This window comes from Xenopus laevis, chromosome 2S (genome assembly GCF_017654675.1).
Source record: "Xenopus laevis strain J_2021 chromosome 2S, Xenopus_laevis_v10.1, whole genome shotgun sequence".
Lineage (NCBI taxonomy): Eukaryota > Metazoa > Chordata > Amphibia > Anura > Pipidae > Xenopus > Xenopus laevis.
Genome location: NC_054374.1, coordinates 92,443,048 through 92,462,073, shown reverse-complemented (window position 1 = coordinate 92,462,073; position 19,026 = coordinate 92,443,048). Strand labels below are relative to the sequence as shown.

The window sequence follows — 19,026 nt, the reverse complement described above, 5'->3', positions numbered from 1 at the left end:
CTCTAGGTGCGAGACATGAGATTAATCGTAGATGCTCCACAGGGTTTTTGTGTCTTTTTCTTTGGTGTTTTTGCTGAGAGGTAGCATTACCTTCAATGCCCTTGCCTAGAGGGTCACTTCTGCCAGACTCATTCTGCTCTGTGACTAGGCCGCTTCTGTCTTTGATTAACAGATAATAGAAAGTGGAATATGTGAACACAATGCTTCATGCAACCTTTTGCCTTTGCGCATTTTTCAGCTCTTGGTAAATCAACAGCCATTGAATAGAAGAGAGCAGCAGATAACATGACTTTCTGTGTAACTAGAAGGCCTTGGGCTAATGGCACATGGATGTCTCAGATGGGATTTTAGGGTCATGAAGGGAAAATATCTGATGGTTTGTGTGTGATTTAGCTCTTTTAAACTTGTATTAGTAAATGAACCCTACTACAGGTATGGGACCTATTAAACTGAATGCTTGAGACCTAGGGTTTTTCGGATAATAGATCTTTCTGTAATTTGGATCTTCAAATTACAGAAGACTATTAAAATATATTGTCTATTAAAGATAATTTTTAACATTAAATAAACCCAATAGGTTTGTTTTATCTCCAGTAAGGATTAATTATACCTTAGTTTGGATAAAGTACAAGGTAATGTTTTATTATTGCAGAGAAAAAAAAAATCAGATCTAAAAATTTGAATTACTTGGATAAAATGGAGTCTATGGCCTTTCAGTAATTTGTAGCTTTCTGGATAATGGGTTTCTGGAGAACGGATCCCATTTCTGTCGTAACAGGGCTGCCACCACCAACTTCGAAAAAGGAAAATAGAGCGTGCAAGGCTTTGCGAAAATGCACCTTTGATTTAGTATATATTTTATAAAGGTTCCTCATTAAAAGTTGTTCTTGTTAGTGTAGGTAATGTTTATCTAAAGAAGTATTTGTCTGCACATATGTTTGCCCTTTATTATATGTACATTTGCAGCTGCTAATGAATATGGATGCACCGAATGCTAATTGTGCCAGACATTAACTGCTGACAATCCATAGTCAAATCAGTTCTTGCAGTGCACAGCTGAGCAAGTGAAAGGGTAGCTATACACATCTAGTTAATATTTGTAATACTTTCAGTGCAATCAAAACAAATACGGATCCAGCACATCAAATTCTACCTTAACTTTTTTTCTTCCATTGGCATCTGAAAAATCTGCGTCTCATAAATGCACAGCCTCTGAATAATTTGAGGTAAAATAAAGAACACATGCTTTTAGGTCAGCATAGTTCACAGTATTAATATTTTTTATAAAAAATGAAGGCGCACCATATGTTGCGGTGCTTTGCAGCAGGGACTAATATATATGCAGACATTATGTAAACAGAGAAAGCGGCTCTAACACAAACAAGTTGGGCTGACAAGGGTTCACTCAAAGGCACATTTCTCACATCATTTTCTCCTGTTCATTTGCACTTGGTTTAGTTAGTCTTGAATTCTGAATAATCTATTGGTCTTATCAATAGCAGGTTGGCGCTATCCTGTATTTTCAGTGCAAATTGGGGGGTAAACTACAGCAGTATCAGCTTAAAACATATAAAATATGAATCACCACTAATGTTATAGTTTACAAGACTGCCACACATGAATGATTACAGTGTATGGTGCAGGGATTTCATGTTCCATTGCTTTCAGTCAATAAGAACATGACATAGCTCTGTCATTTAATTCTGGTAGGTTTTTTTTTTTTGTTTATAAACCAAATGCTTGAGGAATTTCCATGTGTTATTGATGGTGAGTAAACAATAACACGTATGGGTAATTAATAAACCTATTGCATCAGTTTCCCCTGTAACAGTGGTAAATGAACGCTGTGGAATTTTCTTTCCCGAAACCAGTGCCTTGAGAGTTTTTTTTAGCTTTTAGTTAGCCTTTGTCTTTCCCTGAATTCTTGAGTCAGATTATTTGCAACTACTCACATTCATAGCGCAATATTGGGTCCATTGTTTTTGGATTTTCCAGCGACATGGTTGGAATGTACGTCTTTATGTTTATGGCATTGTGAGTAGGAAAATAATCATGACAATCGTCTGCTAGCTCACTAGGAATTTCCTATTGAACATATTAGTAAACACAGGACCTTGACGTTGGACATATTTTTGTTACAAAGGAAATGTTTGAGATGTTATGTTCTTGGTTGATATGTTAAAAGGCATAATAGCTTATCTATTCAATTATTAACTTTAGTTTCATTAACATCGATAACAAAGACGGCTTCGAAAATGTGCATATTAAGATTTCCATATAGTTTTTATAGTAAACACAAATGTAAAACATAAGAAGTAATGTACTATAGTAATATATAAATGAATGAAATAAGAAAGCTTCCATGATTTGATGTGACATGCTTTCCAATACTTAGCGCTACTTTTCCTTGTGTCTTGCGCAGTATGTGGTTATACCAACACGGCGAGCAACAGCTGTCGCTTTACAGAGTTTTACGTCTCATCTTCTAGGGGATGCTGGTAGTCCATACATGATTGGATTTGTAAGTACACTGCTATCCTGCATATGGGCTAAAACTAATGTCAAATTAAAGATTTTTATTGTTTTTTTCTTTGTTTGTGAAAGTAAAAAAAGATAAAAGAAAGATTGCTGTTCTACTGTTAGGCATGGCTATAAAGTTACCTCCACCAGATGGCCACGGAGGTGAGGAATAACACACTGTAAGATATAGCAACTGGAAATGGTTTTTGGTTTAGGAAATAGCCAGATTGATGGTGGACTGGGTTAGAGTCAACATGCAGTCAATCAGAGCATTAAAAAAAACAACCTTTAGCCATTCAATACATTAGATCTTATTCCAGTTTAGTAGTCAAATGTCTATACCTGCCAACTAAAAGAGGACAAAAACATGTGCAACTCTGGGTTCTTTGTGCTCTGTTATGCCCCTAAATAGTGGCAGAGTTAATGGAACAAAGCAATATTGAAGAGGGAACCAAAATCTGGAGTGATATCACCCCAACTTGCAGTGCAGTAGTAAAGAGTGACTGAAGTTTCTAAAAGCACAAGTCACATGACTGGGGCAGCTGGAAAACTGACACTATGTCTAGCCCCATGTCAAATTTCAAATTCAAATATAAAAAAAATCCATTTGCTCTTTTGAAAAACACATTTATGGAGGGTCGGACTGGCCCGGCAGGACATTGGGAAAAAACCCGGTGGGCCTCCGACCCTCATGGGCCCCCGCCGGGCCAAACCCCCCTCTCCCGACATTCAGAGTTTACCAAAAAATCTTTTTCTTCGCCTGCGCATGCGCGCCAAGAGTGGTGCCAAGAGACTATGTGCGCCGGTGCATCACAGTAGGGGGGCAGGGGGGGTCTGGAGGGGGGGTCTGGACAGCCCTCCCTGTGGGCCCCGGGCCCCCCAGTCCAACCCTGGATTTATGTGCAGAAGTCTGCTGGAGCAGATGCATATTTAAAAAAGTTGTTTTCCCATGACAGTATCCCTTTAAAATTAAAAAAAAAAAATAGAAAAAAGATGACAGAAGGACTTTTTAAGACCTCTAGGAGTGGAAGCAAATAGGACAGATAGGTACAGGGAACAGAATGAATGTATTTCAAAAGAAATATATTGCAAAAGTGTTCAAAAGCAATAGATTTGCTATTTTAAATGTTTTTCTTCCACCTGTATATGAACTTATTATGTGGTTATAATATGTTGTAATACATTTAAACCAAAAAATGTACTCTCATGAATTTAAATTCCTGGCAGTATGCTGTATATTCAATGTTGAATATATGAGTATCATATTACATGCAAGAATAGGTACTGATCCTTTGTGCTTTTGTTCTTTGAATATTGCATCTAAGATTTAATTTCCTGTTGTATATTCTATACATTTAATGTTTTCTTTTCTCTGTACTCAGATCTCAGACCTTATCCAGCAGAACACCAGCAAGTCTCCTGTTTGGGAGTTCCTCAGCCTTGGCTACGCACTTATGCTCTGCCCCTTTGTTGTCGTCCTTGGTGGGATGTTCTTCCTGGCCACAGCCCTTTTCTTCTTGGAAGACCGAGAAAAAGCAGAGAAACTGTAAGTAATCCAGGCCATATGCTTACCTTTCTGTCATAGCTGATAGTGGGCTAGTTTTAAGTTTTTATTCCACTTTTGTGGAAAAGCACATTGCTTTCTTTTCCATGTTCACCCCATTCCATAATTATCACAAGTGCTGCCTTCAGTTCATTTAACCCATGAGCTTAATTTCACCAGTGCAGATCACAATTTCTCATCTGATTTTAAATGATGGTTATCCTAGTAAAAGGTGCTTTCTTTAACACATGTACTAATTCAGATGCATGAAGCTTTTATTTGGAATCATCTAATATTCACACTACTCATCATCTACCTCTCCGATATTTCTTACACTGTAGCAATGAATACATTTTGATGAAATGCTCCACCAAGAGACCACATTATAATGTCCGTTATTAGAGTCTCTTCAGCAGGATCTAGAAATTAGAATTAGATAGAAATTATATCTGTAGAAATAAGTCAAATCAACTGGACTTGCTGTGTTTTTTCCTTGAAGACGTTTCACCAGTCATCCAACTGGCTTTCTCAATTCAGAATAACTTGTAAATAAGATTTTTTTTGGGTATATATCCTCTGGAATGTTGCTCCAATCAGCATAATCTGTGTTTATCATAATCCGAAAGGATGTCATGAAGTTTGGAATGGTGCTCCATGCTAATACAATCAACACCTGAGGATATATACCAAAAAAAAGGTCTTATTTACAAATTATTCAGAATTGAGAAAGCCAGTTGGGTGACTGGTGAAAGTCTTCAAGGAAAAATCACAGCAAGTCCATTGATTTGACTTATTTCTACAGATATACCATGACCTGGATAAATGATAATCTTCACAAACAGATAGAAATTATCTTCAGGATTACAATATCTTCCTAGATATTCACACTTCTCAGAGTTTCTATCACCTAACAAGCTTATTAAACAATCACAGCATAACAGTTCTTTCCATCTGATTTTATTTACTTTGGTAAAGCGCACCATACAAACCTTACTACCCATGGCATAGAGAAAAATCTTATATAACATCACATTTAACCTAATATATATATTAATTTCAAATCAAAACCAAAGCAAACTGTTAAAGGGAGTCTTTTCCTAAACCAATAGTAGTTTTGAGTAGTTTTACTCAGTGTGCTTACCTGAATAGAAGCTAGTGTTCTGAATTAAAAAAGGGTGCCTTTTCTTCCCAATAGAGAGCCGTGCTCAGATCCTTTCACTGTTGGCAACTGTAGTGACTCAGAAGAAGCTTCCATCTTGTAGCCTTTAGGTTGGTCTGTTTATGTTTTTTATTTAATTTACTTTCTTTTGCTTACTTTTCCGATTGCACCTGAACTTTCTTTTTAAATCGTTTTAGTGCAATTTGAGTAAGACCTAATTCACACTGGTCTTTTTCATTTGGCTTTGTCTTACCAAATCAGGTTTTGAAACATGTCTTTTTATTGATGTTTGTGAGAGTAGACGTTACTAGTGACACTTACTGTGGGTGGATGCTGAATGGGAAAACCAAACTAAAGTCCCAGTAGAATCAGGCATTTATTAGGATCTTGGGGTTTTCAATTAAAATCTGCCATGTTACAATTCTGTTGATTTGACCTCAAACAAAGTCACTATTGTGAACTAGCACTTACTCATTTTGATTATATCATGTGACAAAGAAAGCACCATCTCAAACTCATAGTGGCCATACAGTATTTAAAGCATTTTTCAATATATACATGTATTTATATATGAATGGTACAAGTGAACAGAGAGCAATATTTGGCACACCATCGATGAACCACATGGAGTTAGTTGTGTTTATTGTGTTTGTGTTTAGTTTTCTGAGCTACATGGATTTGTATGCATCCTTGTTTCATAAAACCAGCTTTCTAAAAACATTTCTATAAAAAAAGGCAAGCTAAATTGTTTCTGCTCTTAACCATTGTTCATCCTATTTAACTTAAAGATTAGCCAGATATTTCCTTATCCTTAAAGTATTCAGAGGTTCATTTTTTACATTGCTGGTCCTTTAAAATATTGCAGGGTTATTGCTTTGCTGAGTATGATACAGTCATCAGAATATTTTAATTGCACCATGATTATATAAATACCTTCATAATGAACCTTAATAGACTTTGCAAAAAAGGGAATTTCCTCTTCAAACGTTGGGTTTTTGGAACATAACTGCTGCCATGGTAGGAAAACAAATAAACAAGAAGAAAATATTAATCTAGCTGTTCTCTCTGTTACAAAGCACATCAATTTACTGAAGCAAAAGCCAGGCTGTTTTCTTAAAGACACACATTTCATATTAGAAATATAAATGCTTCCAGTGTAATGCCTTATACTGTATCTCCAGTCCTGTGGAATGGAAACAGCTTCTTTTCAGAATGACAAGGACAGTGCATTTTCCTTCCTTTTCCTATGTTATTCCCATAAGGTTTAGACATGTTTAAATAGTGATAAAAGACAGCTAAATGTGGCTCGTGCAGGGGAGCAAACCAGGCTCCACCTAGCAGTGAGTAGTCATGGAAATGATGCTGTAGATAGACAATGCTTGTGGAGCCAGGGGCTTCCTTCTTTTCTTATTATACTGATGTTTATCTCAGATCCAGATGAAAAGGTTAACCATTGTTTCTAACATATTTAGGAGATCTAAATTACCAATCCTTTTCCTGAAAAACAGATTTTTACTGAAATATACTGTAGAGTAAGTTCCCTTTCCATTTTAGGCTTTGCAGATCTCTAGTCCCTAAAAAAAAAGCACTATTTTAATGTAAAGTTATGGACATGTGTTCAATATAAAGGCATATACTCGTCTAAATCATATTACATTGGAAATATATTGTACTATGCATTATCAAAATTATTGTAACAATAAAACTATAAATATTGGCTGTGGTTTTATGATATTTGCTGCACAGCTTGTCAAACACTGCAAATTATAAAGACCCAGCATCTGCTTGTTAGAGAAGCACCAGAAATCTATGTTTAGCATATGCGTTGCCCTATATATACAGGTATTGGCTCTATAGCGCAGTGCTGTCCAACATCCGTGGTACCGAGGGACAGAATTTTTCTGGCCTACGGGGTGGAGAGATGATAATGGAAGCCAGTTTTGACACTCCCTGTTTTTAAACCAGACCCATGTTACCAAAAGACCATATCCACATTAATTGTGGTAGCACACCAAAAAACCAAATGGTTGGTGTTCACTGCAGGGATATCACTTATCACTCATATGTGAAAATGTAAGTCATATTAAAACACACTCTTAAATGCATATACCTCCTCTATTTTATGTGGATAACACAGCAATCCCCAGCACATAATTAAAAACCTTAGGGGCCTCCTAAAAACAATTTTCAAATGCTAAGAAACCCCTAGAACAAACCCTACCAGGCTCACATTCCACGCGACCAAATCTCCCCGAAACGCCCAGTGTGACCTTACCCTAACAGTAGCTAAAGCACTGATACCACTCTTCTGGAGATTGAATATCACCCCCACACTTAAAGACTGGGTACTTAAGGTTCAAGAGATATACCAGTTTAAACAATACAAAATGGATGTCAGTAAACCAAAACAAAAGGACAATCTAACCCACAAATGGTTCCAGTTTGCAGAATCCCCTGAATATGCTGCTCTCATATCTTAAACAAACAACCCAGATCTCCTCCATCCTTCTGTTGAGACCCTTGGCATTTAATTTTCATCAACATTCAGGTCATTTAACGAGTAACTACTCCCTTGCCTAGTGATTGATCGCTGACACAATTAGTGTTATTTGCCCAATACAGTTTGTTTACAATGTTTAAATCTATGTAAATTATCACTCGATTGGTATTCTTTATATGTAACATAAGATGTCAAGCCATGTATAAACGTGAACCACAAACATATTTTATTTGTATTGAACAAACGAAAATAAATAAAATAAAGAATTAAAAGAAGAATAAAATGATCGAGCAATAATAGTGTACAGGTCAGTTTGGACATATCAAGGTATATTGAGCAATCTGAATGTCTAAATAAATGTGGTTGGTTGAGGTAGAATATAGCAGTTTCTTTGTGATACATGAGAGACTATATCTGAAAATATTCAATGTAAATTTGTTTAAAGAAAACCCGGTGCAGTCTTGTTTCATTTATCTATATTAGAATTGAGAGATTTAGTCTGCAGGGACTACTAAAAACACAGCTGCAGCTTCAGTTCAAAGTTAGGGAAATGAGGGAGGATTTTAAATTATATTTCTATATTTTAATGTTATAGAGCAGGGCTGTTCAAATACAGGCAAATTATTTGGGTATCTAATAGATTTATATGACCTTCACATTCATCCTACTTTGCAGGGCCCAAAATACTCACTTTTTGACCCTCTCCGTCCCCCAGCAACACAGTTCTAATCATTGCGCCTTAAAGGAGAAGTAAAGCTTAACTAGAGAAGTAGGATAGAAATGTTGTACATTGTGTTTTGGTCTTCTGTACCAGCCCAAGGGAACACAGTCTTTTAGCAGGGAAGATCTGTATCTCCAAAGATGCCCCAGTAGCTCTCCATCTTATTTTCTGCTGATTCACTGCACATGCTCTGTGCTGCTGTCACTTACTGAGCTTAGGGACCAAATCACAATATACAGTACACAGAATATAAATGTCACACTATATGGCTGATTAGTAATTAATACAGATAATTACTACATGGCAGCACAGGAACCAGTGCAAATAGCATCAGAATTTGATAATGAGCCTTGTAGCATCAGCTTATATCACAGACAACTCTCATTTACTGCTTGATAATTTGCGATGACCCCTAAGCTTAGCTTCTCAACAGCTGCTCAGAGCCCACTGAGTATGTGAGTGTCACAGATACTTTCCAAGATGGTGACCCCTGTGACAAGTTTTAAGTCCTGGATCTTTGCTGCTATTGACAAGCTGAAACTGGTGCAATAAGTTAAGTAAAAATTAATATGACATGTTTAGCCATTTCTCCATTAATGCAAAAAAAATGACATTTGTTTTTAAAACAAGAATACCTTTTACCTTCTTTCTGTTGCTGAAAGGTGGCTTTAGGGTCAGTCCACACGAGCAGATTTGGGGAGATTAGTCGCCCTCTTCTTTGGGGCAACAATCTCCCCAAATAGCCCCTGCCCTCTGCCGGCAAAAATGAAAATTGCCTGCGGCAATGCACATGCAGGGCTTCGTTTTCTGAAGTTGCCTCACAAGGAAACTTCGGGCGAAGTTAAACAGTAACTCAGTCAATCCAAGCTCCGCCAATAAATCATTCATTTCTCCCCATGAATCTGCCTGAGGGCAGAGATTCCACATTGTTAAACAAATGACTGTCACACTGTACACTAATCAGTCCTTGCAATGATTGTTTGTCAGCACAAACACTTCAAAACCTTCTGTAGGCACCACCCACTAACTTACTGAGACAACGGTTGACACATTTTGTTCATTAAAAGGAGAAAGGGATTTACAGAGTATAATACTCCATACTGTAGCTGTGAGAGCATGGTACACAGACTTAGAGTACTTTGGGATTTCCGCCTCCCCCCCCACCGTATATTTAGAAAAGTACAAATTCATGTTCGTTAACACGAAGTGAAGAATGAACAGTACAAGCGTAGGTGGAAAAAGAGAATGTGCTGGTAAAAAAAATGGCCAGGAATGGAAAAGCAAACGAGAGAGAGAAAAGCTGACCTTTTTCATTTAGTTTCTGTGCTATTCTTAAAAATGACATTCTGTCTTTCTTCTTTATTTAGGGTGAATCAACTCATGATGCCAGCTACTGCTGTAAAGGTCTGATAAGGTAAGGTTACCTGCTGGATTAAGGGCTGCATCATGTACGTGTGTCTTGTCTAGATTTAGTATCAATGATTATTTACTAAGCTTAAGGCTCTGACACAATCCTTGTCATCCACTGACAGTTGGCAGCCATATATATAGGACATGTATTAAGGTGGCCATACACGGAGAGATCTGCTCGTTTGGTGATGTCGCCAAACGAGCGGATCTCTCTCCGATATGCCCACCTTGAGGTGGGCAATATCGGGCTGATCCGATCGTGGGCCTTAGGGCCCAAAAACGAACGGGAACGGGCGGTCGGATCGCGGGACCGCATCAAGAACAGATGCGGCCGCGATCCGACGGGATTTTTAGTCCCATCCAGTCGAGATCTGGCCGACTTTCGGGGAAGCCCGTCGGGGGCCCCCATACACGGGCCAATAAGCTACCGACTCGGTCTGTCGGCAGCTTTTATCGGCCCATGTATGGCCACCTTTAGTTGTGTTCCCTATAGCTGTGTTCCAACATTCAGTGCTTTAGGGCACACATTTCTTCTTTCTTTTCTTTGTGTATGCCTCTGAAAGCTGTTAGTGGTGCCCCCTACTGTGCCTGCCTCATTACATCCCCAATAGCCAAAGGACCTTAATTACCATCCTTGTTCATCTTTTAGTATTTCGTTATAAACATTTGCACAAATCACTACTTCAAATGAAATGCAAGCAGTAGCTGAAGGATTTCTCCTCCTTTGCTTAGCACTGAAAGGGTGCATTAGGCTTAAGGCTGCTTTCAAATGCACCTTTCTGTCAGTTAATGAGAGGCAGCAGCAAATACACTTCTGACATCTGTTCTTTTATATCAGCCTCCATGCAGACATAATGGGCAAATACAAGTAATGCAGTTGGATGAAGTAGACTGGCTTGAATATTCTAGTGCCTGTCTTAATTTCAGGTGGCAGCTCTTAAAACATGGCATAGAGCCAGAGTAATTCAGATCTGCATAGGCAGAAAGCCACAGAAATGTATTTCTAACCACACCTAAAACCACATAAAAGTCTCGACTGCAGCCAAAAATAAATGGACCAGAGCAGCTTTTTTTTTTACAAAGTCATTAAAGTGAAAGTATCAGTTTGGCTTCGTAATACTCATTATGTGCTATATATATTTATAAGAGACAGTTTTATGTATCGGCGTTCTCATTTAATCATAGCATTTTAGAGGGTTTTTTTGAGCAGGTATAGGCAGCCAATGGCTTTGTAGCTGTTGCTGAACTGCACTTGGAGCATTGGAGGTGGATGATGATTGTAATATAGAGTAGACATAGCAGTGTATTGCAGTTTATTAGTGACTGACAGTGCTGTGACAGTTTAGAGCTTTCATGGGAAATTAACCCCTGCCTCTCCACCAAATAGACTCACCAATATGTTAGGCTATCTTTAGGAAATTAAGGAGGGAGAAACCCATACTAATTATTTATCTGCTGCTCATTAGCAGCTACCTGTTACTGAGATTAAATCAGGGCAGTATAAAGTTGAATTACTACCTTTTCTCTGCTTCCTCCTTACAAACACACACACAGTCCTCTCAGGGAGAACCCCCCTTCCCAACCAGTAGCCCCTTCCCAGTATGGGAGAGCAGCACACCATAGGGCTTAACCCATTGACTGCCAGCTTCTTTCTCTTACTAAATTCCACCCCTCTGCAGCTTTCCTTTCTATCCATGTAGCCTGTTCCACCACCATCCCCTCATTACCATCACTGCCTGTTCCAGTCCACGTTGGGCCTATTTAGTAGTAATTATAACAATTATAAACAAAGAATACACTGTCCCTTACTATAAACAATCATGAACAATTATCTGCCTGGAACTTGTATGTTCTCCCCACATTTGCTTGGATTTCCTGTGGTGTTTCCAGTTTCCTCCCACATGCCAAAAATACACTGGCTGCTGATGCAACCGACTGTTCATCAGCTCTAACTGTATAACGGTGCTTAACATGACAGAACTACAGATATATTTACATTAGTATAAATACAAATGATCCTTGATAATGCTCATGTTCTCAATTACAAAGTGAATGTTGGTGGGTATTGTACCTATTCTGACAGGTGATTGGTTCTGTCCCAGACCACCATGGAGCACCTGCCGCAGCAGTACAATACAGTGTATAGTTTGCCTACATCATTTGCCTTCATTGTTTTACAGAACAACCCAGGTATATGGGGAAGAATCTGGCAGCTCCTGGGATACCTCACCTGCAGCTTGAATGCTTCCTTTTGGGAATTTTGTTAAAGAAAACAACTAAAAGAAAATGAAGGATCACCCCCATCCCAAAATCCCTTCATTATAATCCAATCAATGAATTAAACCGTTACAAAAATAACTCACACTGGAAGGTAAAGTTGCCCAGTTTATGAAGAATTGAGACTATGCAAAGTAACTCCGGACATGTGAAGTATTTCTCCTAAAGAGACCACCTTCTTCTAATCTAGAGGATTTGTTCCTAGCAGGTAAAATGTATGCACTGAATCTTCATCATTCCAATGTATGCCTATAGGACTGTATACATCGCACTGTGATTGATGGAGCAGAAATCAACAACAGCCATTGCTTCGAATCTCTGACGTCTGTGCAGAAATGCCAGCCACGTTGCTAAATTTCGGCAGCAACTTTTTGCAGAGTTACAGATCCTGCTATCCCATAAGAGAATACTGGGAGCTGTAGAGATAGAGAGAAAGTTAAAGGCAACATATGACATATTTATGACATATTGTGTATGAAGACAACAGATGTATGTATACTAACTGTATATACTTCTTTTTTTTTTTTTTACAAACCTGTATATAAATACATAGAGATATATGTATAAATATATATTTTACACATGCCAAAATTTTATTTAAACCTTGAGCAGCTCCAAAGGCTCACGTTTCTACTACCAATGGATATTAATGGATATTTATTCTCCAAAGTCTGCATTGCGACAGCTTTAATATTTAATTATTCAGCAAAAGCTAAAAAGTGAATGTGTTACCTGTTTCTTTTTGTTTACACACTGCGTTAAAAATGTGTGATGACGTTTCTTCTTTGTTTATGCATCTGCTGGAAGAAATGGATTTGAATTTTAGCCAGTCTATGGTTTACAGTTTTGTATGTAATACAAAGACGAAGTGGGCAAACATCAGCATTGTATGAAGATGGTGACAGTGTTAGGTAGCAGAGGGTTTCAATGTATTGCAAAGAAGCATGCAAAGTGAGAGGTTAGGTCTAAAAAAGATTTAAAAAAAAAAAACAAGCAATAATGGTGGGGAGTGCAGCCATAGGTTTTGTCTACAGGTTATTTCCCACTTTACACAGTGAACTACAGCTTTCCTGACTTGACTTCAATGGAGGCCATGGAACAAATGAGGTAAATAACCCAAATAAAACCAGCATAATGGTCTCCTGAAGTTCAGATAAGCTCTGTTAGTAGATTACTGCTAGAGTTCTGGAAAAACCCTTCCCACAATGCCTGAGCAGCAGCAGCATTATTGAATAACATTCTGTCCAATGCCTTCAATCATTCAACAAGCAGAGTTACTAAAATTTGGAGCCATATTGAAATTGTCAGCTAAAATATTGAGACATTAATCAGATAGAAATACATGTTTACAATTTGTTTATTGTACCACAATCTATGAAATACTTGTAGGTTCTGTATCTTCCCTCTCATTATTTCTCTACAGTAAATAGCTCACCTTTACAGCTGTTATTGCATTAGGCTTTCGTTAGGCTTGGAAGTTGGAATGCCAAATATTTGCAGAAGTTTATAAGCTCTTTTGCTTATGGTGACCAAGATCTGTAGAACAGACCAACCCATTGTTACTTGCAGCCTTACTATTCATTGTACACAGAGCTGGATATTGAAAGTTTCAGGCACACGGCGCCCTGTTTCACAGCTTACATCTTAGCTTTTGTGCTTGGGGCACAAAGACATTAAACTTCTTAACTAAAGGTTTTGCCAACCCATGGTAGGCACGTGCCCCCCGTCTCTCTTTACTGCAATCAAATATTATTACAAACCAATACAACTTGCCTCATATATTCTAGTAGCCTTCATTAATATACCCACCAGATCTGCAGCCAATAACATCAGCTTGTAAGGATCATGAAATTAAAGCATTTTTACACAATTCACAGTTAGGATACCGTCTACAGGAAGGGATTTTTTCGGGCATTTTGTCACCATTGTGATATTTCCCTTAGGCTTTTTGCAATTAGGTTTTGTCCATCACCCAGGCAATAAACTGTAGCAGTCAAAGCACCCCTTTCTACCTGTCAGTGCTACCCTTGGAGACGTATGGGAAATGTTTTGCCAAAGCCAGAACATAAACCTATATAGGAAATATGTTTTGACTGCTGGTGGTTTCTGCCCATGCCCAATGGATTATTTGATGCCTTTAAGGTAAATGTGATTTCCTGATAGGTGAGGTTACAATATACACCTCCTTTACTAACGGAAATTAGTTCCCCACTCATATAATTAGGAACTGGTCTGTTAGTGGCACTATGAGTGGCAGGGATTAATTGCAAACTGTGTCACGACTTTGATAACTGGACAATATTTAAGCAGGAATATTTAAACTGGAATTCTTTTAATGTGACTGCTTGGCAATACACATTGCACTCCTTTGCGATATATTGTAGCCTTCTCCAGGGATGCAACAAGAAAAGGCTAGTTCATTCCCTAAGGAATGTAGAGCAATTTAAAGGTATTGAACCAAACACCCAGGAGAATAACGAGCAATCTTCAGCTGAAAAATGCAATTTTGCTAAACCTGTTCCTGTATGTGTGAGTGGTAGTTCACCAACACCTGGAGGACTGTAGGCTGGGGATTCTCTGATGTATTCCAATCACGATCATGTTTGGTGTCAAAATTAACTGGGAACAAAACTACGGTGCTCCGTGTCTGTGCTACAAATTCTTTATGTACATTGTTATATCTTTCAGGTTCACTGCAGAGTGTTTGATGATTACAGCTACATACACATGGGCAGCTACACGTGCTTGTTATAATATACATTTAGGTTGTGCCATATTTTGATCTCAAGCCCAGCCAGCAGAGGGGCTTTACTTGATATGGGGGATACTGTATCTGCAGCAAAACCCTTTGAACACCTTTTTTAAAATCAAGGCATGGCAGGTGCACTATTTATATTGCATTTACCATGAGCTATACACCTCTCCCTCCTATGTGGGCACATATTCCTGGTGCACTCAAATAAGGAACACCATAACCACACACAGTAGGACATGCGCTCATGTTTATGTAGCCATAGAAATATCAAAGCACAGCTATGTTTTAAAACCTGTCTGGCAGCCAGTGCCTATGGGAATACTGAAGATTTCAGCATTTTTTTTTTTAACTCATTCACTAAATCACAAGCTTTTTCTGTTTCTGTTATCATTTTCTACGAGCTGATCCCGTAACAAAAGAAAAAACTATTTTGTACTGTGTTTAACGTGATTTGTTAACCCTTTTGCTATGGCGAAACCCTGGAAGGTGATGCTGGTCCCTTAATGTAACGACTGCGACACCAGCAATTTTACTATGTGATGTTTTCTTGTTATACAAGAACTAAAGTACAATAGCTTTCTGATTTGTTCAGGAATAAAACAAAAAGGACTATATTATTTTTTAGAGAAATTGTAAACCTCAGAGTATAAGAGAAAAAAAAAAGCCAAATATAAACATTTATGTAAATAATATACAAAATAAAACTATTTAAAGCAAATTTCTGTGGGATTTGTTTCATTTATGTTTTGGGATGTCAGATTCTTGGCTGTGCATTTTAAGACAGCTGTTGGGTCTTCTGTCCTTGGATACTAAAAATACATCCTCCGCCTTCTACAAGGGGGCCATTTTTATTCAACTGCTACTCTTAGAATTGCGTGGTTGGTGAATGTGTGTGGCCTTGGAGTGCTTCAAAGAACAACGTTGGAAATAAAAATCCACCACCTTTGAAATTGTACAGAATTGACAGTTCAGCATGATAAAACCGCTGAAAATTCACTCGTATTTCCCTGAGTGAGCTCAGCGACTCATCATTTCTATCAAATGCCTGCCCTCTACAGGTAGGTCAAGGAATAGCAGCCCTACAACTAGAAACACAGATACCCTTACTGAAAGCTTATTGTAGACACATTATTAAAATAAAAATGGAAACAAAATCTATTACATGAACTGTTATGTAATAATACGTTTTGAACCTAGGAGGAGTTAACCTTTTGCGGACTACAATCACCTAGCAGCAGAGTCCCACTGCTGTCATATGAAATGGATTTCTGGATGGCAAAGCATTCTTTAAACAGCACGCTTAAAGAAATGTTAATTAAATCATCTCCAAAACTCACTATATTCAGTTAGAGGGGTGGTAAAGAAAACAAAGATGTACTTCTATAGGGAGTTGGGTTTTATGCTTCTGATTTCCCCCTAACAATGCTACATATACTGTAACGGCAGTGATATATATAGAGAGATGCATATAGTTGTGTTCAGAATAATAGCAGTGTGTTTAAAAAAGTGAATAAAGCTCAAAATCCTTATAATAGGTTTTATTTCCATACTTGCAAATGCATTGGGAACACTGCACATTTTATTCCAAATCAAAACATGAAGAAAAATTCATCACATTTCTGTTATTCCTTTACTGAAAGTAAAGAAAATGGAATACTAGACTGTTTAAAAAAAAAAAAGCAGTGTCTGCATTCTTCTTTATAAACTCAAACATTCACTGTATAAACTGGAAAATGTTTCAAGATTTTGCTTTCCCTTGAATCACTGAACTAATATTTAGTTGTATAACCAGTGTTTCTGAGAACTGCTGCACATCTGTGTTACATGGAGTCGACCAACTTCTGGCACCTGTTACATTCCACAATTCTTCTGCATTTCTTGGGTTTGCCTCAGAAACTGCATTTTTGATGTCACCCCACAAGTTTTCTATTGGATTAAGGTTCGAGCTGCATAATGTCAATCTTGTTGGTCTGGAACCAAGATGTTGCTCATTTACTGGTGTGTTTGGGTCATTGTCTTGTTGCCCATTTCAAGGGCATTTCCTCTTCGGCATAAGGCAACAACATTGTAACCTCTTCAGAATGTCTTTTTTTTCAACTATGGCACATTGCTAATAGCTTGGCTTCACATAGGCGCCTTCTAATTATAACAGTACTCACAGGTAACTTTAGATCTTCTTTGATCTTCCTGGATCTGATCATTGGCGGAGTCTTTGCCATTTTGGATCCATTTGAATGGTAGTTTTCTGTATTCTTCCCCATGTTTTAGGTTTCGGTTGACATTTTAAAGCATTTGAGATCATTTTAGTTGAGCAACCTATTATTTTCTGCACTTCTTTATATGTTTTCCCCTCTCCAATCAACTCTCCAAGGAACTCAAACTAGGCTGTTGTTCTGAACAATGTCTGGAACGACCCATTTTACACAGATTTTCAGAGACAAATGCACTATAACCAGAATGTACAACATTTGCTGCCTTCCTTAAATAAGGGCCATAATTGACATCTGTTTTTTCACAGAATAAATGACCTCACTAATTGAACACCACACTGCTATTATTTTGAGCAAGCCTAAATATATATATATATATATATATCTCTATATATATATATATATATATATCTCTATATCTCTATATATATATATCTATATAGATATATATATATATCTATATAGATATATAGATATAGATACATATACATTCTCATGATCTTTACACCACCTTAACATGACTTAATTCTACAAGCAGTTACTGTACAACACATCTGTGCTAGTCAGTGGGTACATTTATAGCGCAGTAACCATTAGCAACCACATTGATATTTGCTGTAAATATTCTACCTGCAGTTAATTGCTGATCTGTCCCTATCAGCTATTGTACTTTGGTATGTTTGCCCAATATAAGTATGGAAGAGCCGCTGCTTAGTTTAAACATAAATAGAAAACTCTCTCACAGGTTATGATCAATGCAACAAAGTGGTTTGCTCCGACTTCAAACTCTAGTTCTATCTTCTCCCTGACCCCCATATATCTGTAAGCGGAGCCCATTACCCTTTTAACACCTTTACTTCTAGGGTTTATGTTAACAAGGAATAATATTAACTCTGTTAATGGTTAATGGCAATATGTATTAATTGATATACAGTAAATCATATATATATATATATATATATATATATATATATTAGATCATTTAAGAGCACTCACGGGTGTTTGTGAAGAATACTTTTTATTGGAGTGTTACAATCTACCCCACATCACAGATTGTAACACTCCAATAAAAAGTATTCTTCACAAACACCCGTGAGTGCTCTTAAATGATCTAATATGCAAACCCTTGAAGCAGCACCCGGGGCTCGATGATTTGAGGGTGAGTGCCGGTTCTACTACACTATTATATATATATATATATATATATATATATATATATATATATATATATATATATATATATATATATATATATATATATATATATATATATATATATATAAAGAGCAGTTTTTAAAATGCATTTTTTATTGTCATAGTTTCATAGTTTCAGGGTTTCATACTGAGGATTGTCGGTTTTAAAGATGAGAAAAAGGCATATGATCTCATACTTGGTAATACTGGCAAAAGATTGTAATAGGGGATTTGGGCGCTAATGTGAAATGAATTAAATTACTGCCACTGAGGTAACAAAGAAGGCTCTTGTTTAGAATCAATTCAGTTTTCTAAGGACATACATTTATTTAAGTTTGTGATAACCAGCAGTGCAGTTTCTCAACATTTAAACAAGTGGGCACTTATCCACTATTTCATGTATATGAGGCCTGGATTATTATAAACAGTGTCGGACTGGTATACCAGGGGCCTACCGGAAAACCTTAGGTTGAGGGCCCACTTTCAAGTACTGTCTCTTTAAGAAAAAACTTCGACCCCCTAGTTCGCCATCTAAAACCTACCGAACCCAATGTTAGCCTATGGGGAAGGTCCCCATAGGCTTGCCTAAATTTTTTTGGTCGAAGGATAATCCTTCGATCGTTGGATTATAATCCTTCGAATCGTTCGATTAGAAGGATTTAATCGTTCGATCAAACGATTATTCCTTCGATCGTTCGATCAAACTATTTGCGCTAAAATCGAAGTCGAAGGATTTT

The 19,026-nt window shown here is 37.5% G+C and overlaps 1 protein-coding gene across 2 annotated transcripts in view; it reads left to right on the top strand.

Moving 5' to 3' along the window:
* Window positions 1-14,535, top strand: part of spns2.S (spinster homolog 2 S homeolog) — an 81,497-nt gene extending 66,962 nt beyond the window's left edge. Inside the window, exons 10-14 of one of the 2 annotated variants that reach the window (XR_001934671.2) lie at window positions 2,423-2,521; window positions 3,903-4,066; window positions 5,259-5,332; window positions 9,811-9,857; window positions 12,034-14,535. Coding sequence is in view for 1 of the 2 variants with exons in the window: in XM_018249693.2 (XP_018105182.1) it covers window positions 2,423-2,521; window positions 3,903-4,066; window positions 9,811-9,853 (306 nt within the window). In the remaining variant the exon portion in view is untranslated. The remainder of the gene's footprint in view (window positions 1-2,422; window positions 2,522-3,902; window positions 4,067-5,258; window positions 5,333-9,810; window positions 9,858-12,033) is intronic. The other variant, XM_018249693.2, reaches the window with a different exon arrangement.
* The last annotated feature ends 4,491 nt before the right edge of the window (window positions 14,536-19,026 follow it).